General features: G+C 42.8%; 1 protein-coding gene across 5 annotated transcripts in view; it reads right to left on the bottom strand.

Annotated features, from left to right (window-relative positions):
• The window catches only part of tns1a (tensin 1a), a 110,386-nt gene extending 109,557 nt beyond the window's left edge, over positions 1-829 (bottom strand). For all 5 annotated transcript variants that reach the window (XR_005610228.1, XM_039606673.1, XM_039606675.1 and 2 more), the window contains exon 1: positions 517-829. Coding sequence is in view for 4 of the 5 variants with exons in the window: in XM_039606673.1 (XP_039462607.1) it covers positions 517-693 (177 nt within the window). In the remaining variant the exon portion in view is untranslated. The remainder of the gene's footprint in view (positions 1-516) is intronic.
• Positions 830-23,806: the final 22,977 nt, after the last annotated feature.

Here is a 23,806-nt window from a genome sequence, read left to right as displayed (position 1 = left end):
AGAAATAGCTCTAATGCCGAGGCCGCGTGGACTCGGCGCAAGAACATGGCGATGTAAGTCGCCACTGAGCAGTCAACTAGATTATCCCTGAATGCATCACAGCATAAAGCGGACTGCTGTAGGTTTGACTGCCGTGCAGCTATCCAGTGGGATGAGCTTGACCTTTGGTAACCAAAAAATATAAAAGACGCTAGAGGAGGGATCTAACATTCAGGGTGGATTAAAGGGCCATTAGACCTTTAAATTTTGGAGCAGTCACCTTCCAACTTCCAGCTACGTTAAACACGTAAAACAGAGGAAGCAGCTGAGCTGAACTGTCCACACCTTCACCCACCACATGTAAACACAACCACCCACATGACACCATCTAGAAAGGTCACAGAGCATGTAAAAAAAAAAAAAGATAAGTAAAACTTGAAGTTTGGAAACATCTCTGCCAAATATCACATCTCTTTTGTTGCTTACAGAAAGATTGATGCCTGAGACCTGCACGCATGCCCTTCTCCAATCTCTTACCCAAAACATGCAGGAGAGGCAAACCCAGGTCCTGGCCCTCCCTGCCAGAGCAGAGGGCATCGGCAGAGACACGGAGGGCATCCTGCAAAAAAGATGCCACTCGAGGGGGCTCCCCAGCCTCACAGCTGAAATCCACAGTATTCCCAGAAATTCCCGGCAGTTCCACACACGCCGCATAAATCCATGCCAGAAGTGCGAGGTGCACCGAGGGCGGGGAAGCAAACCCTGCTCTCGTTTTTCTCACTCTGATGGCCTTAAGTCTGTCTCTCTCATGTGAGCTCCCTCCCTCTCTTGCTTCTATCCCTGCTCCTTCTCACTCACTCACTCCTGCCTTCTTGAAGTGTGGTAACTTTATTCCGTGGAGCAAAGGGGGAGGTGAGTCTTTATTTTTTTCCCTCTCCCTTCCAAAACTCCCTTCTCCTCAAATGATCCTTGTTAACCCCTCCTTTCCCTCCTCTCCACACACATATACGCTCTATTCATTGACCACCCTCCACCCTCCCTCAGCTTCCTTACATGGCATACCTCACCTCTCTTCCCCCTCCACCTCTCTTCTTCTGCAAGCATGCTCGCTCATGTCTGCGCTAATGTCACTTCAATTTTTCATCGGCAACCCCCTTTCCTGTTTCCAGATCCTCTCGCTCTCTACTCCAAAATAACTGCAGGACTCGCCGGCTGTCATGACACAGCTGAGGGAGGCCAGGCAAACTGCTTACACAGAAAAAAAAACATAGCAGGTACTCGCTTCTGTCGCTGCACATGCAACCTCATGCGTACGTCCTTCAGGAGCCGAGGTGCACATATGCTCACAATAGTTAACATGTGGCAAAATTAGTATTAAGCCTCGTTCCAATGTCCCAAAAGTGCTAGGCTAGCAGTTTTCCCCACAAAGCTGGGTTCAGTTATGTGAAAGAAACATTGAAAAAAACACAAATGGTCATAATTAATGCAGCTAAGGGAGAGATGCCCAAACTAGTATGACACCAGAAATTCGCTTCCCCTTAAGACCCTTCTTGTCTGGCAAAAGCCTATTTTTAACATGTATTCCAATAAAAGTGTTTAATAGTGCCATATTTAAAAGAGACTTCTCAATGCAGTGGTTTTTCTTAAATATATATTATTTAATATATCCTTGTAATAAGGTCCTAAAATTGCCAGTCTAGTTGACCTGGTGTAGCATACCAAAAGTATTCACTAGTTTGCCTTCACACACATATAAACTTGAGTGACATCCCATGAAGTCAGATCACCCTTTGCAGCTATAACAGGTTCAACCCCTCTGGGAAGGCTTTCCACAGGTTTAGGAGTGTTTATGGCAATTTCTGTCCATTTTTCCAGAAGTGCTTTTGTGTGGTCAAACACTGATGTTGGACGAGAAGGCCTGGCCCACAGTCTCCGCTCTAATTCATCCCAAAGATGTTCTGTCGTGTTGAGGTCAGGGCTTTGCTCAGGCCAGTCAAGTTCTTCCACACCAAACTCACTCCTCCGTGTCTTTGTGGACCTTGCTTTGTGCACTGGTGTGCAGTCACATTGGAACAGGAAGGGACAATCCCCAAACTGTTTCCACAAAGTTAGAAACATGAAATTGTCCAAAATATCTTGGCATGCTAAAGCATTAAGAGTTTGTCCGACAACTACCGTTGTCCTGGCAACTGCCAAACCCAGACTCCTGTAGATAGAGAAGTCTGATTCGTCACTCCAGAGAACACGTCTCCACTGCTCTAGGGTCCAGTGATTCCGTGCTTTACATGACTCTGACCTTGGCATTTAGCCCCAAGTATCCGTGCACAGTTTCGGACACATATTTGCTCATACAAAATCACGTTGCAGGATATCGTCATTGTTGTTGTGACAATTTGCTTGTTATAGGGAATTAGCTCCATTTTCTTACCATGGAAGTGTACATCCTATGAAAACCTTTCGAACATGCTAGGCCTTGGTCCCTCAATTAATTCTCTATCTGAAACTCATTTTTGTTGCTTCATTTACCCCGCCTTTGAGCACAACTTTACTCGGATTGGCTGCCCACCGTAAACACAAAATTTGAATAGCAAATTTTGGTGGAAGTACTTTGGTTATTGAAATACTACATATCTAACAAATTGTGCAGGCTTTCCATCTTCCCGCCCCCACTTATGCCACACATTTCTATCTGCATGTATGTAAACATTGCACAGCACATGACAAGGGGGTTAGTACATGTATGTGTATGCAAACCGCAGCACTGGATCCACATTAAATCAGCAGTGGAGATGCATTACATCACTCCACAGTCAGATCCATAAAGGGCTAAGAGCCAATTCATTTTGAGAAAACACCCTCTATTGATCCCTGCTGCTCTCCATCACTTACACTGTAACAGTTACCTCAATCCATAGGCTAACCTGACACATAATCCGTGTGTGGGGGGGTTTATGTGTGGGTCTGCCTTTGCAAGTATTTTATTAACATAATGTCAGCAAACAGGACACATGGGGGAAATGCTGCAGGGTGTTCTATGGCTGTCCTGAACTCCTTTTTTAAAAATTGATTTCAGTGTCTGTGTTTGATACAAGACAACTTCCATTTCCCTCCACCCGACTGGTCTAAACTGGGTTGCTAGCAGCCTCTAGTGGCCTTCAACCAACCTTGAGACACACTTAGAAGAGCACCAGAAAGCATTTCTTAAATTTTGGGGCTCACGCATGCATCTCATGTTGTTCCTTTCTCCTCTGATGGAGCCAGAGTAGCCATTTAAGTGATACTTTACTACCTGCGAAGCACATTGATTTTGGCTCCGCTACTGGGAGTGCTGGATTTTCTCAGTACAACATTTTTGCACAGTTAGGTCAGGTTCTTATTCCCTTATTCCCACTGCAACATGCCGGAGCTCTTTCAAACAGGCAGACGGGCAGGCAGCACACAAGCGCGCGCACACACACTTTGGTTCCCACTGAATTGCACCCATGGAAAAGCAAATTTAGGCCATGGGACAGTAAAATCCCCTTTAAAAGACTACACTAAAGGCATTAGTGCACCACTGTACCTTTTTAAAGGTTGAAGGAACTCCGATTTTTGTGTATTTTCACTGATATGGTGACATTTGATCACTAGCTCCACTAATGTGAACAAACAGATGACAAAAAATTCAAAGGGGAAAGGAGAAAAGACAGAGAGAGAAAAAAGTCAAAGATATGAATTCCACATTGCCTCTTGAGTCTCTTCTTCTGTCGCTGGAGAATCCATCACATTAAAGCTTTAATGCTAGAATAACAAAGCATCCATCACGTTGAACGCCCCAGAATACAGAGAGCCATTCAGGGCAAAAGCCTGCAATTCCCTGGGTGCGGTACCTGTGTGCTGTTCGCCAAGCCTGGCCAACATTTAGTTTTTGTTTGTTTGCTGTGGAAGTTAGGAGCATGTGATAAATGCAACAAGCAATAAATTAGGTTTTTGTGCATATCCTACTGAGGCAGAGCCCAGAGAGCTGACTGACTGATGTGAATTTACGACTCAGGCTGACTTGAGTTAAACATATTCGAAGGGAAGTAAACAAAATATACAGGACAGGAGGGGGAGAAGGTGGAGGAGATAAATACGAGTGGACACGAGCGTAAACAGGAGCGAGAATAAAAGACAGAGAAGAAGAGGACAAAAGGAGATGACAGAAGAATCAACAGGAAGGAAACGAAAGGATGGGAAACGCAAGGTGAATCTGAGAATACGGAAGGAAAGGAAGAGGCAGCAAAAAGAAAACTAGCTAGATGAAATAGGAGGAAGGAGATGGGAGACTGGAGAAGGACATAAAGAAAGAAAATAAAAGGAGGAAGAGAGGAAAAGAGGACGGGGTATTGGAAAAGTGAGACATGGTTTAGTCAATTAAAATGAAAAAAGAAAGAAAGGGAAATATGTGTGAATGAGAGGAAGCTGCTTAACACAAAACATAGTAACACATACGACCAGCACAGCTTCCCTCACTCTCCCGACTCTTTCTTTCATTGTACGTTCACAGTCACACACGCACAAACCCGCAGTATCCCCAGCTGCATCTCCTGTAGTAACCCAGCCCCAATCCACGGCGACCGTGTGAGCCGGGTTACCATGGAAACTGAAAACCTCACATCAGTCCTCGGGGGGAAGGCGCACAGAGCCTTACCTTTCCACTTTCACCTCCCAGTCAGTCACATGACCAGCTCTAGTGCTGCAGCTGGAGCGACAGAGCGGCAGCAGCAGAAGTAACAACTCACTGAATGTGAATGCTGACTGCAGAAGATGAGACAACACTGGGATAATACAAACCTCTATCACAGAAGCCTTTTGTAAAAAAAAAGTTGCTTAAGGTGTTAAATTGTAGCTCTAATGGACACATAACTAAGAGACTGGTGATAAGATTTCCACCCGCTTATCCAACCAGGGATGCAGGGGGTTGGATCCTAGCCCAGTTCACACTGGATGAACAGGTCACCAAAAAAAAGAAAGACTAATCCGAATCCATATCTACAGCCAATTTAGCACACTTGGACTAAATTACCTGTGTGAAACACAAGCTGGAAGAAGGAGAACATGCAAACACAGCCCAGAAAAGTCCAAGATGGCCTGCAGGTTCAGATAAGGTGGAGGTGTTCCCAGGTAAAACATGTTGAACAAATTACGCCCTGTCAAGATGTCAAGGTGAGCCTAGGTTATAGCCTCCTACATGCCCAACTGGCTGTCTTATTGCCAGTGGGGCATAGAGCACACTGCTTCACCTGCTCACGGTTGCTGTGATTCTGCCAGCCACTCTGCAACCCAACTCCTCCTTCATGTCGTATCTGACTTAAATTCATATCTCTCGCCACTGATTTGTTCTACGTTATTTATGTAATTTTTTATCCATTAATTATGTAATCTTATTTTTTAAGATAATGGTCCTTAGTTGGTGGGCAGGAAGAGGTAGTACATGCTCACACTGTAGCTTATGCACCCAAAATACCTGCTGCAGCAGGAAGGATTCAAATCCACCCCAGAGACTTTAAAGCGTCCTTACATCTTCCTTGTGTCACACCTGCTCACCAATGAGGGATGCAAAAAAGCCCAATATCTTAAATTTTTTCTTTATTTGGTTGCTGTGGAGCCTGTTTTCTTAAAATAAGTGAAAACTACCTTCCCCATCTTTTTCAATTAATGATAGAAGTTTCTCGAAATAAGAGTCTATACAGAGGACGCTGCTACAGAGTCCAGAAGACGGTTCTGCTTAATTGCTCATTTACTTGAAACGATTTGAATGACATAGTTTAATTATGTAAAGTGCATGCATAGTCATATCCCTGATGACAAGCATTTATCCCCTGTTGCAGTAGGGATACAAGAACTGCAATATCCATAAAAGCTAGGGCCATTCAAAAAGAAAAATCTTCATTCACCGATTTATAGATTGTATTTATGGAGTGGATCTGAGACTGAAAGACATTCAGTTTTTTACTCTACAATGAAGACACAGCCGGCGCTGCCAGGACTGAGCAAAAGCGGCGTCTGAATAACCTCATGTATTGGAGATTCATTGTAGAAGCTCTAGCAAGCTTCACACACATTTACACACACATACAAGAGAGTGCGACGGTGGTGGTGTTGGTGGGGGGGGGAGTAAGCGCGGGTGTAGAGATAAGGAGCTGCGGCAGTGGGCTGTGGGGGTGGGGGGTTGTTGCTGGTATTGGCGCTGGTGGGAACGTGTTGGGGCTTGAAGAGATGGGAGGCTGCAGCAAGCTACGGTGTCACCAGGACCAAAAAACCCCACCGTCACCAGACTTTGCAATGCCGCTGCTGCCCTAATGGTTCTCACAGGAGCGCAGCACTGCAGCGCTCGAGCTGCAAAACCCTCTGACTGAGATGTGTGTCTGTGATCGAAGGCTTTCACGGTGCACGTTCAGCCAAAGACGATGACTGAAATGAAGGATGCGAGGGCATGTTAAAATTCCAAAAGGTGTCTTCTCCTTATGGGAACATTCTGGCTAGGAGACATATAATTTTACTGCTGAGGCTGCAGAGTGTTACGCTGTTTCTAGCCTTAGGACAACTGCTATGCAGTTTAAAAAACTATCAGGTAAAGAAAATGACCTTAAAAAAAAGATCACCACAAGCATTTTGTATGGTGTCTTCACATGTGTGTGGCTGTGGACATGAGGAAACAGTGCTATTTAAACATGTGAGAGTTGTTACACATGATTGATTATGTCCTAAAGGAAGTTACAGCTTATAAAACTGAGTGTGCATTTGGCCAATCTCATTCACCAACTTCCACATAAGCATCGGAATATGTCGTATGGATGAAAGCTTACAACCTCCTTTCCAGGATGGCATGCAATAGCATTAGATGAATTGGGGGTGGGGGGTGTATCAGAAGCTCTTTCACCCCACTGAATAATGGTGCATTACCATTCTGCTGCTATGAAAGCAAGGTGACCCGTATCAACCCTGAGGTCCAAGTGCTTGGTTCTAGAGGCAAATTCCCAACCTGATGCCCGTGATTCCATCTCTGTCGCCACCATTATTATCTGGAGCACCTGCCTGGAGATCTCTTGAAGATGTAACACTGACCTTGAAACAGCACTTAGAGAGAGGCACACCAACCGGTCTTCCAGGGCCCGCGGTCCAGGATCGGTCATCAAAAGCTCATTTTCACAGCTACGTCATTTGATGGTTTAGCCAAAGCCAGCTGTGTGCATGCTACAGCTGAGCGTGGCGATTCTTAGGAAGGCCTGTTCTTGTGAATATTTCATGCAGCGTGAGGATTTCAGACACACTCTTGTTGCCAATCTTTGCAGAAGAAAGGTCGAAGCGAGCCACAAAATACTACATGTGCAGAATTTGTCCTCTAAGTCTACTGAGTCCCTTCTCAGTCTCCCATTCCCAGCATCCTTCTCTCTCTCGCTCTCTCTCTCTCTCACTGTGTGAAGCCTTACCTTGTTTCGTTTGGCCCCCCGCAGAGGAAAGAAGCAGGCGAAGAGAAACTTGCCCCAGCTGATGACGGCAGCCAGGCACCAGTTGAGGCGAGCCATGCCTGCGTCTGTCCCGTCTTGTCTGCCAGCCTCTTATTGCTCTAGCCCCCCACCCCCCACCCCTCCAAGGTCTGGAATAGGATCTTGTAACCCCCAACTATGCCCACCTCCCACAAAAAAAAAGAAGAATGATATCAAGGAGGAAAAAGATCACAAAGAGTCACGAAACCTTCTCGTCCTAGTCCGTTGAGCAGGTGCGAAGTGAAAATGTTCCTTCAAGTCAGATGTAGTTTAGGGGTGGGGGGGGGGATTTATTTCTTTTTCTTTCTGTGGTGGTCTTTGGCAGTTTTCGGGAAACCTGTCTGGCTGTGTGTCTGCAATTCCAATTTGAAAGGGAAGTGGCGGTGGTGGCGGAGGTGACGGGGTAGATAACTGGGGCTACTGGCGTCCCACAAATGACTAGACCCTCAGATGGTCTAGAGGGATCCACAGCATTCAAAAGCCTAAAACTGAGTCCCTGTCTTCCCATCCATCCGTCTTTCCCACCATCACCTCCACTCTCACTCCTCCTCCGTTCTCTTGCTTTCCAAAGCCGGGTCTAGATGAGTCAGTCCTCAAAGTGTGATGAGCACCACCGGCTGCAAAACGCGAAGAGCCCGACGCTGATCGACGACACTGTTACACATACACGCGCACTGCCGCTGCTGCTGGCATGCCCACACTCACTTGTCTCTCACACGCGCACACATACGCTCGCCTGCAAATAACACTGTCCTGATGGTGCATACATCCACGGGCAGAAGAGCCCCCCTCTCTCATTACAAGGCTCCCCTCCAGGCTCAGGATCCCCCGGTGGTTCGCACTCACACTCCGCTTACACACACTTGTCCACCTCTCTCGCTCTGTGCTGCTCTCTCACACATACATCGATGCTGCAGCACTTACTCAGTCAGAGCGGGAGGAGGGGAGCAAAAGAGTGAAGAGGAAGAGGAGGAGGAGGAGGTGGAGGTGAGGAGCGGAGGAAGAAAGGGAAAAACGACTGGGAAGAGAAAGGGAAAAAAACGATAAGACAGAGGCTTTCTGTTGAGTGTGTTCATTCAGTGTTTATATTCCAGGGGTGACGCCAGAGTCAGCGAGCAGACGGAGAAGACGGTGATGTGCGCTTGTATGAACGAAAGTGCGCATCAACTAGTGATAGCTACGAGAGGTGGAGGAGTGACAGGAAGGACCGTGAGAGTGAACAGAGGAGTCAAAATGGATGGACGGGAGGCATCGGGGGAAGGAGGAGAATGACATTAAAAAAAAGGGAAAGCAGAGAGTGCGCAGCATATACAAACACACACACAAACGAAGGGACACGCGGCAGCCGTCATGGTGCAAGGCTGATACAAAGCAGGCACAGGGTGATGATTGTTTTGTGTGTGTGTGCATGTGTGTGCGCAGAACTGGGTCGAAGGGAGCTAAGGAGGGAGGAGAGGAGGAAGAAAGGATGGAGGATGAGTGAACAGGAGAGGAGTAGGGTGTTGAATCATTGTGTCTTGGGTGATTATTTCCCTTTCTCTCCCCCTTTTCTCATATGTACACACACACACACACACACACACATACACAGACGACTGCAGGTGGTGCACAGGCTCGTTCACTCTGCTGCAGTCTCTCTACGCTTCAGTGGGAGCACATTCTCACTGCAGAACGCTGCCACCCCCCCAAACCCCACAACCCATCCAATCCCCGACCCCTCCCACCCAGCACACCACTGCCACACCAACGCAATCACAACACATCAAAGCAATGAGCGAGGGAGATAAAGTGTAGAGAGGATGCTGTTCTGTCAACCAAAGCTAGCTGAAACTGAGGGGTGGTGGGGTGGGGTATAGATGTTTGGATGTTTGCTGGGGGGGGGGTGAAATAACAATAATAGTTGCTTGGCGATATCCAAATGTGACGGCGATAAAAGATAAGTATAAAAGTTGACTGATTGAAATCGATCTTGAGTCGGGTCTCGCTATGAAGTGCATCTAAAAGTGTAAAGCTTTATGCTCAGCATTACTGAATAAAGAAAGCTACATGACAGTTAATAAAATGTACTAATATCCTGTCAAAGGAAGTAATGCTTTTGAGCAAGGCAATATTTCCCAGATGTTACACTAACACCATGGAAAACAGTGTTTGCACACTGCAGCAGGACCAAAATCACTGTGACCTCGTGCAATGAACTCACTATCTCGTTGCCTTTGAAATGGATGCTTCGAAGATGCAGACCAGGTCTGCCCCCACTAGCAGTCAGTCGCTGTCTTCAAAGTAACTTTGGTGCATGGCAATAAGACAGTGTCAGTCTGCTATCAGTTTAAAATTGAATGGAGTCAAGTCTGCAATTACATGCTATAATGTAGGATTCATCCATGAGAAAGTGGCAAAAAGCACAAATTCATATAATCACAAATTCAAGAAGTTCATATTAAACTGTCCTGGTCTGTGGGTCTGGTTGGGTTGTTTTGAGTTTTCTGTTGAGACATCTTAGTCTGCAGTTGAGATTTCTTTCATTCTGTAATTTAGTCAGCATTTCGTGGTTGTAAGGGGTATATCCTTTTCTACTCTCACTAAGCACCCAAAGGACTTCCTGCTACCACCAGAAACTAGAGAAACCCAAGGAATCATCCTACCAACCTTCCAGTTGGTAGATGAACCACTCCACCTCCTGAGCTACTCACAACTCTTTCTTATGGCTTCTTGTTTCTGTTTAACTGCCTGACTCTGTCTTTAATTTGTTCTTGTTACATTTGTGACCTGATTTTAGAATACTATATATCTGATTCCTTGTATTTTACTTTCATCTGGTCTCCCAAGTGTTCTTTCCCCTTGTTAGGTCCGTGTCTCTGTTACACACTTCCCTTTAGATATAGTAGTTTCTGCTGTGTCTTGTTACCCCTGTGTTTCCCCTCTCCCCTGATTACCTCATGTGTGTATTTAAATCCTCAGTTTGCCTTAGTTCCTTGTTGAGTCATCCTGTGTTATCTGTTACCCATTCATTGTGTGTGTATGCAGTGGATTTGGAGTATATTTAGTAATTGCTTCATTTTGGATTATTTGCTTCACCTCGATAAAGATAAATTTATTGGTTTAAGAATTCTACCAGTGACGTTTGCGTTTGGGTCTGCAAACTGCATATGTCGACATAAACAGAAACTCAACTGACTATTTACATTCAGATTCCAGCCAGAAACTCACAGATTTGTGCTCCAACACTGACGTAGTTGATGCAGGATGGTAATTTAATTGGAAAATAACATAGATGCTGAGCAACCTTGCCTTTTATATAGGAATATAACCAGAATTCAAGTAGTAGGCAACCTTCCAGAACATTGCAGATAAGTCAGTGCAGACTTAGACTCAAACTGATTGCAGAGTGTTTGCAATATGTCTGAGTTTATAAATTAGAAGGCAATTAAATGCAAATCTGTCTGATTGTTTTGAGACAGGTTGAGGTTGCTGCACCCTCAAATGCTGGGTGGACAGTTCATTAGCACAATTACTTCCAATTGGTCTAAAGCAGCAAATATTCAAAGAAAGTTGCCATCCTACTCTTACTGTAGTGTGAGTGAGCTGTTACTGTTGAAGATGGAAAAATGGGATAAAGAAATGCAATCCTGCGGGGATGTAATATTCTTACGGCCCACTGTATATAGAAAAATTGGCATCGTAACCATGCCTTCCCCTACTGGTTTCTGTTTTCCATGTTTTGAATCACCCATTTAAGGTTTATGTTGAGTTTCCTGGTACTAAAGGTGACACCTCAGAGCAAGACAAAATAATTGTCAGAAAATTCTATTAACTATTGTTCAAACGGGTGAGTCCAGGATGGATTTCTTCCTCTTTATGCATAGGCTTTCTGCCACTACTCCACCGTCCTCCCACAGTCCAAAGACATGTATTTTAGGTTAATTGGTGATTCTAAATTTGTTGTAGGTGTGAATATGAGTGTGAATGGTTATCTGTCAGTATGTGTTAGCCCTCCAACAGATTGGTGACCCATAACGCTATGAGAACTGGCATAGGCTCCAGCCTATCCTGATTACCCTACTCTGATTTGGATAAGCATAAGAAAATGAATAGATGGATAGATGGATTCTCCAAAAGGTACTAGCACTTTCTTTTGCTGTAAAGGCATGACACTAGTAGAAATGGCATCTCTAAAGGAAGAATCCCTGAATGTCTGACTGACTGACTCCACACTCTGACATATATATGGATATGGACTGATGCATGGATGGGAAACCTCAGTGTAACATTGCACATATGACTGGCCACCAGTTTGCAGGTATAAGAAAAATGTTTCAGCCAAAAGCAAATGGACCAAGAAATGCAAAGCAACCAGTGTATTTCTCCTTTACGTCAAGATTATTGATGATGTCCTGTGGACCTTCCGCTTCTAAGCTGAACTGTTTTATTTTGCAAGGGCAGCAACACACCTAGAAGATTTTTACAGAGATATGAAATCACTTAGCAATGAAACCAAATATTAGGCTTTTGTTTAAGTTTGGAATAAAATTTTAAATATGTATGGGCTGGAATTATTTCGGTGTGTTGAAAGAGAACATTTCAGTTTCCTGCAGGACAGATTCATGAGGAATATGGAGGAGCTGGAGGAGGAATGTGCATTTGTGCATCGCGATATTCTACAACACTGTGTGCCGTACATCTCAGTGTGGGACTGGGCATGTGTCCCACTCTCTTGGCAATGCTGACCTTTCTCATTAGGCATAAGCAACTTGCATAATCACTGCTGACTTCTATTGACTGGCCTGTCACAATGTCTATCCGTTTGACTGGAAACCCTGTGAAAAAGTGCCGGCTGCCAAAAAACATCTCGCCCTGTGACTTCCTGCTGTATTGTGGAGCAGGATCAGTAACTAAGACTTTTCATTAACTATACACGTTATGTAACTTATGCGCAATTATATATTTTTTTCTTTTAGTTTTTTTAATAATATACTTTAGTCTTACTTTTTAAAAATGTGAGCAGTTTTACCCTCCAAATAAGTCTACGCACTGTTTCAAATTATAATTTTCACAGTAACACTTAATGCACATTTATAGGACAGGATTTATGTCGTTAATGGACTGCTGCTTATATAGTACTTTTCTACTATAAGTGAGCACTCAGAGTGCTTTTTACTACAAACCTCATTTGCCCAATCACACACACATTCACGGAAGTAGTGTTTTCTATATTTAAGTGTCTGGTCTACTATTCAGACATGCTTACGTTCAGATGAATGTAACGGGGAAACTCGGGGTCAGTAGAATACTTTGACTGGGGATCAAACTAACATTCTTTCTTTTTATGAAACTAGCAAACCCTAGCAAAAAATTAAGTTGAGATTAATATAGTGGTAAATTTACCAGAACAATACTGATTAAACAGTGTAAATATGTAAAATGAAGAATATATTAAGATAACATGAATATACATTGTAACATTAATGATGAATTATAGATGTAGAAGATTTAATATCCAATATGTTGCTTCATAAAGTGTCTCATGACATGCTGAAGCTCACACAAACTTCGTCTTCTTATCCCCACATTGTTGTCACTTTGTCTGCTCCACTATTTTCTAGACTTTTAGTATTTTTCTTGCCGATTATTTCAGTGATCGATAATCAGCGGCTGCTCAGCTGCACCAGGAATAAATAAAAATTGCGCTGACCATTAAAATACATGATTTAACAAATGAGAACGTGCACAAACCAATCAAACCTAGCATGCGCACACTAAAGGTCAACGAATGTGCCCATGGTGAGCCTCATTTTGGTGCTCAACTGAACTACCAAATATAAAAATATATATGACTGTGGGATTTGTATAAAATACTTGTATACACCATATAGATATTGGCATTCACACTGTCCTAGGCAAAGTTTATGGAAAGGTTTCATCAAGATATGGATCCTCATCCATACTTAGACTATAGCATCCAGTCTGTCCAAAGTCAAACATGAGAAGAACTGGATTCACTCGTTTAGAGTCTAGTGGACATTTAGCAGCAGGTCTTAGTCTCTGCGACAGTCCTAAACTGCCAGAGAGTGTGGGCTTTCTCAGCTAGCTGCAGGTATTAGGTCTCTAGTTCTTAGCATCACTTGATGCCTTTGATGAGGTAAGTGGTGTGGCAGACAGCAAGGCATGAGTCTGTCAGCACTAAGATGTCAGTATAAAACAAGGGCCAAGCCGGCGCAACGTCAGCTATTGTTTAGTAGGGTCCCAGTGAGAATTTCCGTTGTCGTCACATTGGTGTTTTAAGGGGCTGAGTAGGTGAGGGGTAAACAGTAAATACAACAGGAGCAGGAGCCAGGCCAGTTCTCTCATCTAGCCTGCTTTGTAATGCTTGTTCTGTGGACAATAATTTGGACTTGCTGGAGAATTTTTAAAAAGCCAGAACACCACTTTATTTGACATTCACACAACTTCTGGTAGCAATGTATATAAAATCATGTAAGTACCTGAATGATGCATTGTATGTATGAAAATTGATGTTTATTTATAGATTTTTTTTCTTACCGTTTCTACATTTATTTGATTTAAGTCGGCATTTAAACACTGCTGTGTGTTCATTATACAATGACAACAACCTTTAATGACTGTAGATGTGATGTTATAACACATTTATCTTCGGTTTTAAAGATTTGCCTGATAACCCATATCTTCTGTTTCTTTTTTTATTTGCTCGGAGCAAGGTTGGGTCAATTTTTCATTACAACATGCAAATAAAATCTGAGTGAATGTAATTAGAGGTTACGCTTTGGTTCTGACAAAAAGACATGAGGCCAAGCTGGAGGTGGCAGAGCTGAAGATGCTCAGATTTTCATTGGGAATGACCAGGATTAGTGTATGAGTACATCACGGGACAGCTTGGGTTGACATGGTTTGGACATGTGCAGAGGAGGGATAGTGGATACATAGGCAAGGTTCAAAGGATGTTGGGACTTCCATGGAGGCGGAAAAGAGAAAGACCAAAGAGAGGATTCATGGATGTAATGAAGGAGGACATGCAGAGGGTTGGTGTGATAGAAGAGGATGCTAGAGATAGAGGGCGATGGAGGTAGATAGAGGTAGATAATCTGCTATGTGAACCCATAAAGGTAGAAGCCAAAAGAAGAAGAAGAGAAAGAGGATAAGCTTTCTGTAACACAGATTGGTTAGTAACTTGCATGATGTTTCAAAGAGGCTTCAAAAATTTGACCCCAGTTTGAAAAAATGTTGAGAGAATTCTGCTTAGTCCGACTCATGTGACGCTCTTCTCTGCTAAAGTTAGACATGTTTGAATCTGTTTTTGATGATTTTGCAAAACATAAACGTTTGTTTGGCTATAAGCCTAATTGGAGATTAGAAAGTTAATTAACTCATGCTCTCCCAAGAGTTTTTAAAGGATTATTTCAGCATCTTTTGAAAGTACTTTCCCAGGATTTATACCATCAGCAGCAGTTAGCACTTGGTGCTAACTTCTGCGAAGGGGCGGATAGGGGCAGCTAGCCTGCTACCATCCAAATGTCACAAAATCCAAGCCCCTTGCAAAGGTGACATGTTGTATCTCATTTAACCCAATAAAAGGGGTTAAATAAATAGCTTTATAACAGGGCTTATGTGGAAAAAGTGCATGACCTAGAGGCTAGTTGACCATTTAACACTAGTATTAGGCTACCTGTGGACAAAGCCAAGCCAAATATAGTGCAAAGCTAAGCTAGCAAGCTTCAGTATTTAAACATGAGACTGGTATAAACTTTCTCTGCAAGAGGATATTTTTCACAATGTCAAACACGAGAATCATGGAGAAGCTGATTAGAAGATATTTTCATTTACTTTATGCATGTACCTGATTATTTTACATGATTTTGAAATCATTTGGACTGATCAAAGACAATTTCACATTACAAGGATTGAAAACATGATTCAGCAGTTGTGAAAAACTTCTGTTTCTAATGAAAGTACGCAATCAATATAATTAGCAAAACCAGCTCACGGCCAGAATTTGCTGGCTTGCTCGATGTCATAAAGACCACAGTGGAGGCAAATCGGGCACAGTTGTGAAGAATGACCGGACAGCCTGCTATATGAGCTGCAAGAGGAACAGGAGAGAGTGGGAGGTGCAGGGTTTAGTTTTCTGCACCAGCATCCCATTCACATTCAGTGCACAGAGTGGGCACTGTACTGAGCAGACAGCAGATTAGGTCCCATCACACACCTCATCATTCACTAACACGCAGACTCATCTGCCTTCCTTTTCTCTACCACTCGTCCTTAAATTACCTCTTTTCACTTTTGCCTCGTCTCCAGTCTCTCTCATGTGTTTTATTTCTCTCCCATTTCCCCCTTTCTCCTCCCTGGTTCGGTACATTTGTGGTGTTAAAAAAGTAATTAAATCTCACGATATGGAGTAACAGTCTCTAATGTCCTTCCACTGTAGGCATACCAGTCTCGACCCTGGGGTGCACGATGCCATACATCATGCAGAGTAATACATAATGATCGCGACACCTCGTTGTTTCAGAAATGTTCCTCTTCATCACATCTAATCCAAGTGAAAGCCCTGTGGAGGCAGGGGTGACCCCTATGGCCTGTGATCAATGATTCAGTCTATTAAATGAAGGTAGTTTGATCAGTAATTCTCTGGCACACTGGATCATACTAAATCTGTGACATTTTTATTCTCTAATCAGCTGTCTGAGGAATAATTGCATCTTATCATAATGATAGGAGAAAGCAAGGATAAATATCCTGTAGTATTGCATTCCCAGGGTTTGGAGTCCAAGCTTCTGCTTGGAAAAACCTCCAGGTGACAGGTTCATCTTTAGCAGGAGCAAATTATGTGCAGGGACAGGGAAGCCCTTGGATTCGCTTAGAGTGGAGGTCTATGAGCGGTGACACTTCCGGGGCCTGCTGCCAAGGGAAACTCAGTTATCTAGAAGCGTCTACCCTCCTCTCCTGGTGCACACATGCACTTCCAACCTTTCCTATGACCAAAGGGAGGAGGAACAATGGGAGAGGTGATGATGGAACTATTGACAGAGAAGTATATCTGCACTCCCAAAGCACATCTCCAACAACATAATCAATTTTTACTTGCATTTAGTTTTATTTACAGAACTGATTAGTGGTGCAAACATTAAAAGGCAATTCCAGGAAGTTTTAGCAGTTCTTGAAATAAATTATATCTGGGACAGGATAACAGAAGGAGCCCAAATGTTCAGACAGGTTCAATGAACCCAGTTAAGTCAGGACCAATATATCTTGATGCATGCTCAATTATCCAGGCAAGGAAATCCCTAAAAGTTGATTCTGTTCATCTGAAAGTAGCGTTTTCAGTGGGAGAAACATTTCATCACTCATCCAAGTGACTTCTTCAATCTCAGCTGACTGCAGGCTTTTTACCAACCTTATCAACAGTACATTTGCATGATAACCATTAATCGGGGCCATTATGGTCAACAGATGATTGTTATTTCCATTTGCTGTAATTTATATTTGGCAGTGTGCCACTCTGAGTCCTGTGGCCTCCCCACCTAAAGATGGGATTGAGGTGGGTTGTAAAGCAGCTTGCTGATGCACAGCAACTATAGGCTGGCTAAAGAAACTGATTGTGTGCTGCACTGGAGAAAAGGTCTTTGCCCCTTCGTGATTTCTTAGTATATTGCATATTTGTTTAAATCATGGGCCAAATGAAATATTAGACAGCGATACAGTATCTAATATAACTAAAGTAATGCAACATGCAGTTTTTTAAATGATGATTTATTATTTTAAATGGAAAAAAATCAACTGTGATTAGCTACATATTTTGAAAAGCCGAGTTCAATTTCATTAGCCACACCCAGGCCTGATTAGTGCCAGACCTGTTGAATCAAGAAATCACGTAAATAGAGCCTGTCTGTTAAGTGAAGTAGGCTAAATGATCTCAAAAATCATGTCACAATCTAAAGAAACAGGTGAGAAACAAAGTCATTGACATTTATCAGCCTGGAAAGGGTTACAAAGACATTTCTGAGTCTTTGGGACTCCACACATGGAGAAAAAAGTGGTAAACTTCCCAAGAGTTGTCAACCTACCATGAGTTGACGACTCATTTTTGTATTGAGTATTCTGTATTTACTCAAGTTATCTTTGTCTAATAATAATACTCATATATAATGTTGAAGATCTGAAACATTTAAGTGCGACAAATATGCTGAAGATATAAGGATAAGTGTATGCTCAGTATTACCGATGTCATTTGTTCCCTATTACACAATAAATAAATGTGCAGCATTGACTTTTGATGAAAGTTGAATGAGAAAACTGCTCTCTTAACTTTTACCCTAAGTATGCAGTCCCCTATCTGTTAATGCTGACAAGTGTTCTGTTTTTCTTCTATTGTATTTTCCTTTTCATTGCTGCATCACATTCTCAAGTCATCTGCTCTACCATCACTAGGCTTTATTTTAGTTTTACTGTCTTACAGTTGGGACAAGGACAGCAGATTTGGGTTTGGCCATTGAAGGCAAGAGGTAATCAGTGATGCAAACGTCCCTGATAAGCTGTAATCAGGTATCAGCCAGACGACAGTAGCTTAATGCAACTCAACAGCACCTTTATCGTCGCAATCAGCTGCAGTCCGAGTCCAAATTAGAATCGACCCCAGCTCTCCACTCCATACCTTTAAATCATCCGCAATGTGCAGCTTTTACCCTGACAAGGCTTAAGGGCAGAAGAACAGGTTGATTCTTATTAGGCTTTTTTGGAAACTGTCAAAAAGCAAAGAAAGGAAGTGGGAACCATGGAAAATAAGGTCACTTCTTGAACCTTTGCAGCAGTGCTCTCTAAGATACTGTTGAGGTACTCTTGAGTATTTGTGGTTTGTACCTCTTTAAAGTCTAGAGACTACCTACTTCACATCTCCACTTACCATCCTTGGAAAGAAAAAGGGGGCCTAGGTTTGAACATTTAGAATGGACCTTACAATGTGGTATTACACTAACAGGACGTTTGATTTGAGTTTTATCACAGCTAGAGCTGTTTACATATTATTTTCTCATCACTTCCACTCCCCAATCATGCCCTCTAAGAATGAAATTACCACATTAAAATGGGGAAAAACAAAACTGCTTGTGGTTATTTAACTGTAAAAATCTGACAATATGGCTAAAAAAATCTCCCCTTTAGAACGCCTAACTTACTCTAAGACCTACTTTAGCTCATCGTTTTATGAGTGCCTGGAACACAACAGCAGGCACCTGTATTGTGGCTATTTTCATTTGGAGCAATCTTGGAACAAGCCTGAGGGAGGCTATCCACCACCACCCCCCCTTATGTCCAAACATCCAACTCATAGCTCACATCCCGCTGCTGACTTGGCTGTCCTCCAGTAGGGTCTGTGGTGTGCTTTTAGCCCCGCTAATGTAGCTACCAATGTAGGTTAAAGACCCCCTCGTGGTCGACAAACACGCCAGTGCCAGGGGAGACATCTCAAGGTGAACACAGTGTTCAGCTGATATTCTCCCCCTTCAGATGTGGCAGTAATAATAAATAGGACAGAAACAACAATGTCAGAGAGTCACATCTCAGCTGTGATTGATTTATTCAGAGTCAGACGGGACAAAGAACACACTGAACCAGAACAAAAAAGAAAAAAAAGGGTCTGGGTTTTCCTTTATTGTAAAATCTAACATCCAACATTAGAATTTCTGCAAGTAACTGTAGGCAGGAAGGCTGGTTTTTCTCCCTGAAAGATGGGATCTGCGTTTAATCCCCTCGTCCTGTCTGCTGTGCTTAGGAATTTGCAGACCCTTTAATTCCCTAAATGAGGAAAGAAATCGATAGGAAGACTATGGGCCTTTACTCAGTCTAATTATACGCATTTATCACCAATCACAGCCTTGAATTTGAAGGGACTGCAGAGACTCTGTAAGGCAAAGTGACAGTTCAGCGCAATCCAGTTCATCCATGAAAAAAAAAGACTCAGCAATGTGACATCAGGATAGGGGCAATTTGCTGTGCGGATGATAAAGATTAGAGAAAATAGCCATGAAACCAGAGGGAGAGAACACCGAGTAGAGAACCACTGTGTTCTGGATAATCATAGGACATGCATTTTAGATTGCATGAGGCTGGCCAAAACACACTGGGAAAAAAATAATAATAAGGCCTTAAATGGCGGCTCTCATTAGTGTTTCTCGCACAAGTATATTCCTTACACTAACTTTATGTTTACTCAACAGCATGGGGAACAAAAGTGAGTCACTTTGAACACGCCATGGTTGTTGGTCTCAAATGGGCTGATTTGAATATTTCACAAACCGCTGATCTTTTGGGATTTTTCCACACAATCATCTCGAGAGTTTATAGTGGATGGTTTGAAAAAGAGAAAATATCCCATGAGCGACAGTACTCTGGGGAAAAAAGGCCTAGTAAATGTCAGAGGTCAAAAGAGAATGGCCAGACTACTTTGTGCTGATAGCAAGACAACAGTAACTCCCATAGCCACTTGTTGCAACCAGAAGAGCATCTCTGAATATACAGCACGTTAAACCTCGAAGCAGAAGGACTACACCAGCTGCCACTCATGTCAGCTAAGAACAGGCGGCTGATGCTACAACTCAAATGGGTTCACCCAAATTGGCGCAGTAGCAACTTTATCCCAAACTACCAGCTGTTTCTGAGTGTGTTGTTTTTCATGCTTAAAGATACCACATTGCGGTCCTTCATATTTATGCCAATAGTTCCTTCATATCCTGAAGCTCTAATGTAATTTGTTGTTTTAAATTTTAAGCCATTTCAAAAACAGTGATTCAATGGATGATATTTGTCCATGAGTAAAAGGATGGAACCTATTGGGGTCATTTTAGGCCAAATTCAAAATAACTGAAATCAACACGCGACCAGCAAGCCCAGAGACGTGCCTGCCTGAAACACCTGCTTAGATGTCCAAACCACCTCAAATGACTCATTTTGATGTGGAGGAGTAGTGGCTCTATTCTGAGCTCCTCCCAAGTGACCGAGGCAGAGCACAAACACCCTTCAGAGGAAGCTTATCTCTACCCCTTCTATCTGTGGTCTTATTCTTTCAGCTGCTGCCTAGACCTTGTGGATACAGGGGAGACTATAGGTCAGCCAGTAAATTGACAGATTCACTCAAACACTTAGCTCTCTCTTCACCACACCAAACCAGTTTAACATCTGTATCATTGGCAGTACCGCACCAATCCATCTGTCAGTGTCCCAGTCTACTCTATCCTCATTTGTGAACAAACACCAAGATGCTTAAACTTCTAGACTTGGGGAAATAAGTCATTCCCAACCTGAAGTGGGTATTTCAATCTTTTCTGGCTAAGAACCGCAGCCTCAGACTTGGAGGTGCTCATTCTCATCCCAGCCCTTTCACACTTAGCTATAAACTGACCCACTGCAGCCTGAAGGTCATGGCTTAGTGAAGCCAACAAAACCACACCACAATCTGCAAAAAACAGACATCAGACCAAAACCACTGAATCCAACACCCTCCACCCTTTACCCCTAGAAATTGTTGCTAGAATTTCTGCCCATAAATGACGACTAAGGGGAGCCCCAGCAGACACCAACACCCATTAGAACATGTTTAGCTTATTGCTGGCAATGAAAACCACTCAATCCCACAACTTTCTTTCTTTTCTTTTTTTTTTTAAATCCAAAGAAATTTGAAACTTTCTTGCAATGTGGTAATAACAGCTCTCCTTTTCATGTGTGCTCCAGCTGTCTCAGGTAGATCTGGCATCATCTCAGGTAGATCTAGCACCGTCTCCACCATTCTGATAGCTTTCAGTCTGGGAAGTCCCCGGTGCAGGTGATGAATGGATCAACAGCAAGAGTTTTTCTTCTCTATAAATACTGACAGATACTGTGTGATACCATAGTTTATGACCCACGGCATGGCAAACATTAGCTGAAGAAATAGTTCAATTTTTTAAAACTTCAAAGGAAGAATTGGATGTTTTTGGCTGGGTTCAAGGTGCTAATGAAAGCAGAAATAGAAAACAACGATGTTACATTATTAGAAACAAAGTGAGTGACAAAGTCATACAATAAAAAATAAAATTACCTATGAAATATGACAAAAAAATATACCTCTAAAGTTTACCCCAGGTTTATTGAAGGTTTTAATTACAAAACAAGCTTGTCCACAACACAAAAGAGAGTTTCAAGTAACAAGTCTCTCTTGCTTCTTGCTATCCTTCCTGTTACAACAGATGCAGAACTGGAATTTCTTTCAACAGCAAGTACATTGTGGCCTTGAGAAGGGATAAAAAAGAAAGTTCAAAGTAAATGAGAGAAAGAAGACATACTGAACATGGCCAAGACTTAAATTTACACAGTGGCACTGAAATCAGACTGTTTCCTAATCAAAAAGGTGCAAATGGATTAAAAACAAAATAAGCAAAGGCAAAACATTTCCCACCCGTCAGACACTGGAGCCTTTCTAAATCTCCTTATCTCAGCTGAGAGTCAGAGGAAAGAAAGCAAAGGGACAAACAGGAAAGGACAAAACAAAGCAGACAGAAACAGAGAGAAAAAAGCTTAGAGAGGAGAGAAGAGGTCATATTAACAAGCAGAAAGTGAAGGTGGGGGAAAGAGTTATGAGGAAAAAAGGCTGCTGAAATAGTCAAAGTGAAGGAGAAAAAATGCCAAAGGTGTCATAAAAATGAGAAAGGCCTTTTTCCACATTGTTACCTTGTTTTCTTTCTGGGTAACCATCATACATTTTATGAGATAGTTAGGCAAAATGCTGGTGGAAAATCACTTAAAGTGTCACAGTCATGAAGTAATGAGTTAGTGTTATTTTTGGACACTTTTTTCTATATCTGCCATTTACAGAGCAGCATAACCCTTTCTTTTGGAGTCATGTTTGTGTCTATATCTAAGTCCAAAAACTGCTCTCTTCTACCTTTGCTTTTAGTCTCCACCATCTAAGCGGGGAAATACCTGGCTTTTTTACAGGAGCAGAAAGCAGCTGGAGTTTGGCATCAAGCTCCAGGTTAATTGCTAGCCACAAATAGAGTGTGATGAAAGCCAGCACGTGGATGTAAGGATGGTGGAGAGGTTGAAACAGCAGGGAAGCAGAGTCACTGACACACCAGAGGAAAAAATGGAAAATGTTGAGGTTTAGACTGCATTCATTATTCTCCAAATGTGTCTGTCTGTCTCCAAAATCCGGAGTCTGCTGAATGCCAATTGGTTGACAATGGGCCAGAATAGGAAAGGACGTGACATCAGAGTTCACTGGGAACAGGACAAGCACAAAATAAACACTGCAGATCAAAAACTACAACATAATCAGCACAGACAGTGCCGTTGTATGTCAGAGCTTCGTAATTATCCGCAGCTGGTTGACGAAACAACAACGGCACAATCGAGAGTGGCCCAAAAATCGGTTTTACCACATACTTTTACAACAGAGGTGTGTGCAGGTGAACGGGTGAATATGCTACCCCTGACGAAACATAGGTTCTGCTTTAAGCACAAAATGGTAATCTCTTGGGTTCCAACACCTGAGCTCCTCCCTGATAGACTGTGCGGTGCTAGAACACTGTCACATCATTAATCACACAGCCACAAGAAGGAGACGTGAACATAAGAGGGAGTTTAACCCACCAGTGGTGTGGATTTTTGTTGTGTTTTTGTTCAAGGATGGTTTCTGTGTCACTATGTTTTGCCATTTTAAACATTTGATGTGGTGTCACATCTTAGTACAAAGCAAGGTGACCTGAACTGCATCATTCTTGGGTGACAAAGTGTTTATTATTCAGTGGGCTTTGGGCCTTTTTTCAGACAGCTAATTAATCTTCCTATAACCCCAAAACTGTGGGCATGTGAATGCCAAATGTGGTCACATCCTTTTGTATGTTTAGGCACTGGAAACTCTAAATATGTCTAATGCAAGCCGCTACACACTATCTGAACAGCCAATCAAATTGCTGTACTGGATGTACATACTTCTGGTACAAAATTATGCAGGCAGGATAGCAAAGTCCATACAAAATTCCACTTGAGCCCCATAACAGCACTGACACATCTGACCTCTCTCATTGACAGAAGATGTTTAATATATATTACTACAGACTCTTCATGGACAACAGCAAGCAAGAGAGAGACCTCCACTATCCTTCAGAGTCAAAGCCATGAGAGACAGTGAGAAATGTGTCTCTCCCGAGGGAATTATGGGAAATGAACCATTCCAAAGGCCCACTATATTCAATGGGACACAACTTCAGGCATCGCTGCCAACTGTCACAACATTGGCAGGCCACAAAACACTCAAGTACACAAGCACACAG

The sequence above is a fragment of the Oreochromis aureus genome, linkage group 23 (assembly GCF_013358895.1).
Source record: "Oreochromis aureus strain Israel breed Guangdong linkage group 23, ZZ_aureus, whole genome shotgun sequence".
Classification (NCBI taxonomy): Eukaryota; Metazoa; Chordata; class Actinopteri; order Cichliformes; family Cichlidae; genus Oreochromis; species Oreochromis aureus.
Note: the sequence above shows the minus strand (reverse complement) of the source record. Positions and strands in the feature narration are given on the sequence as shown.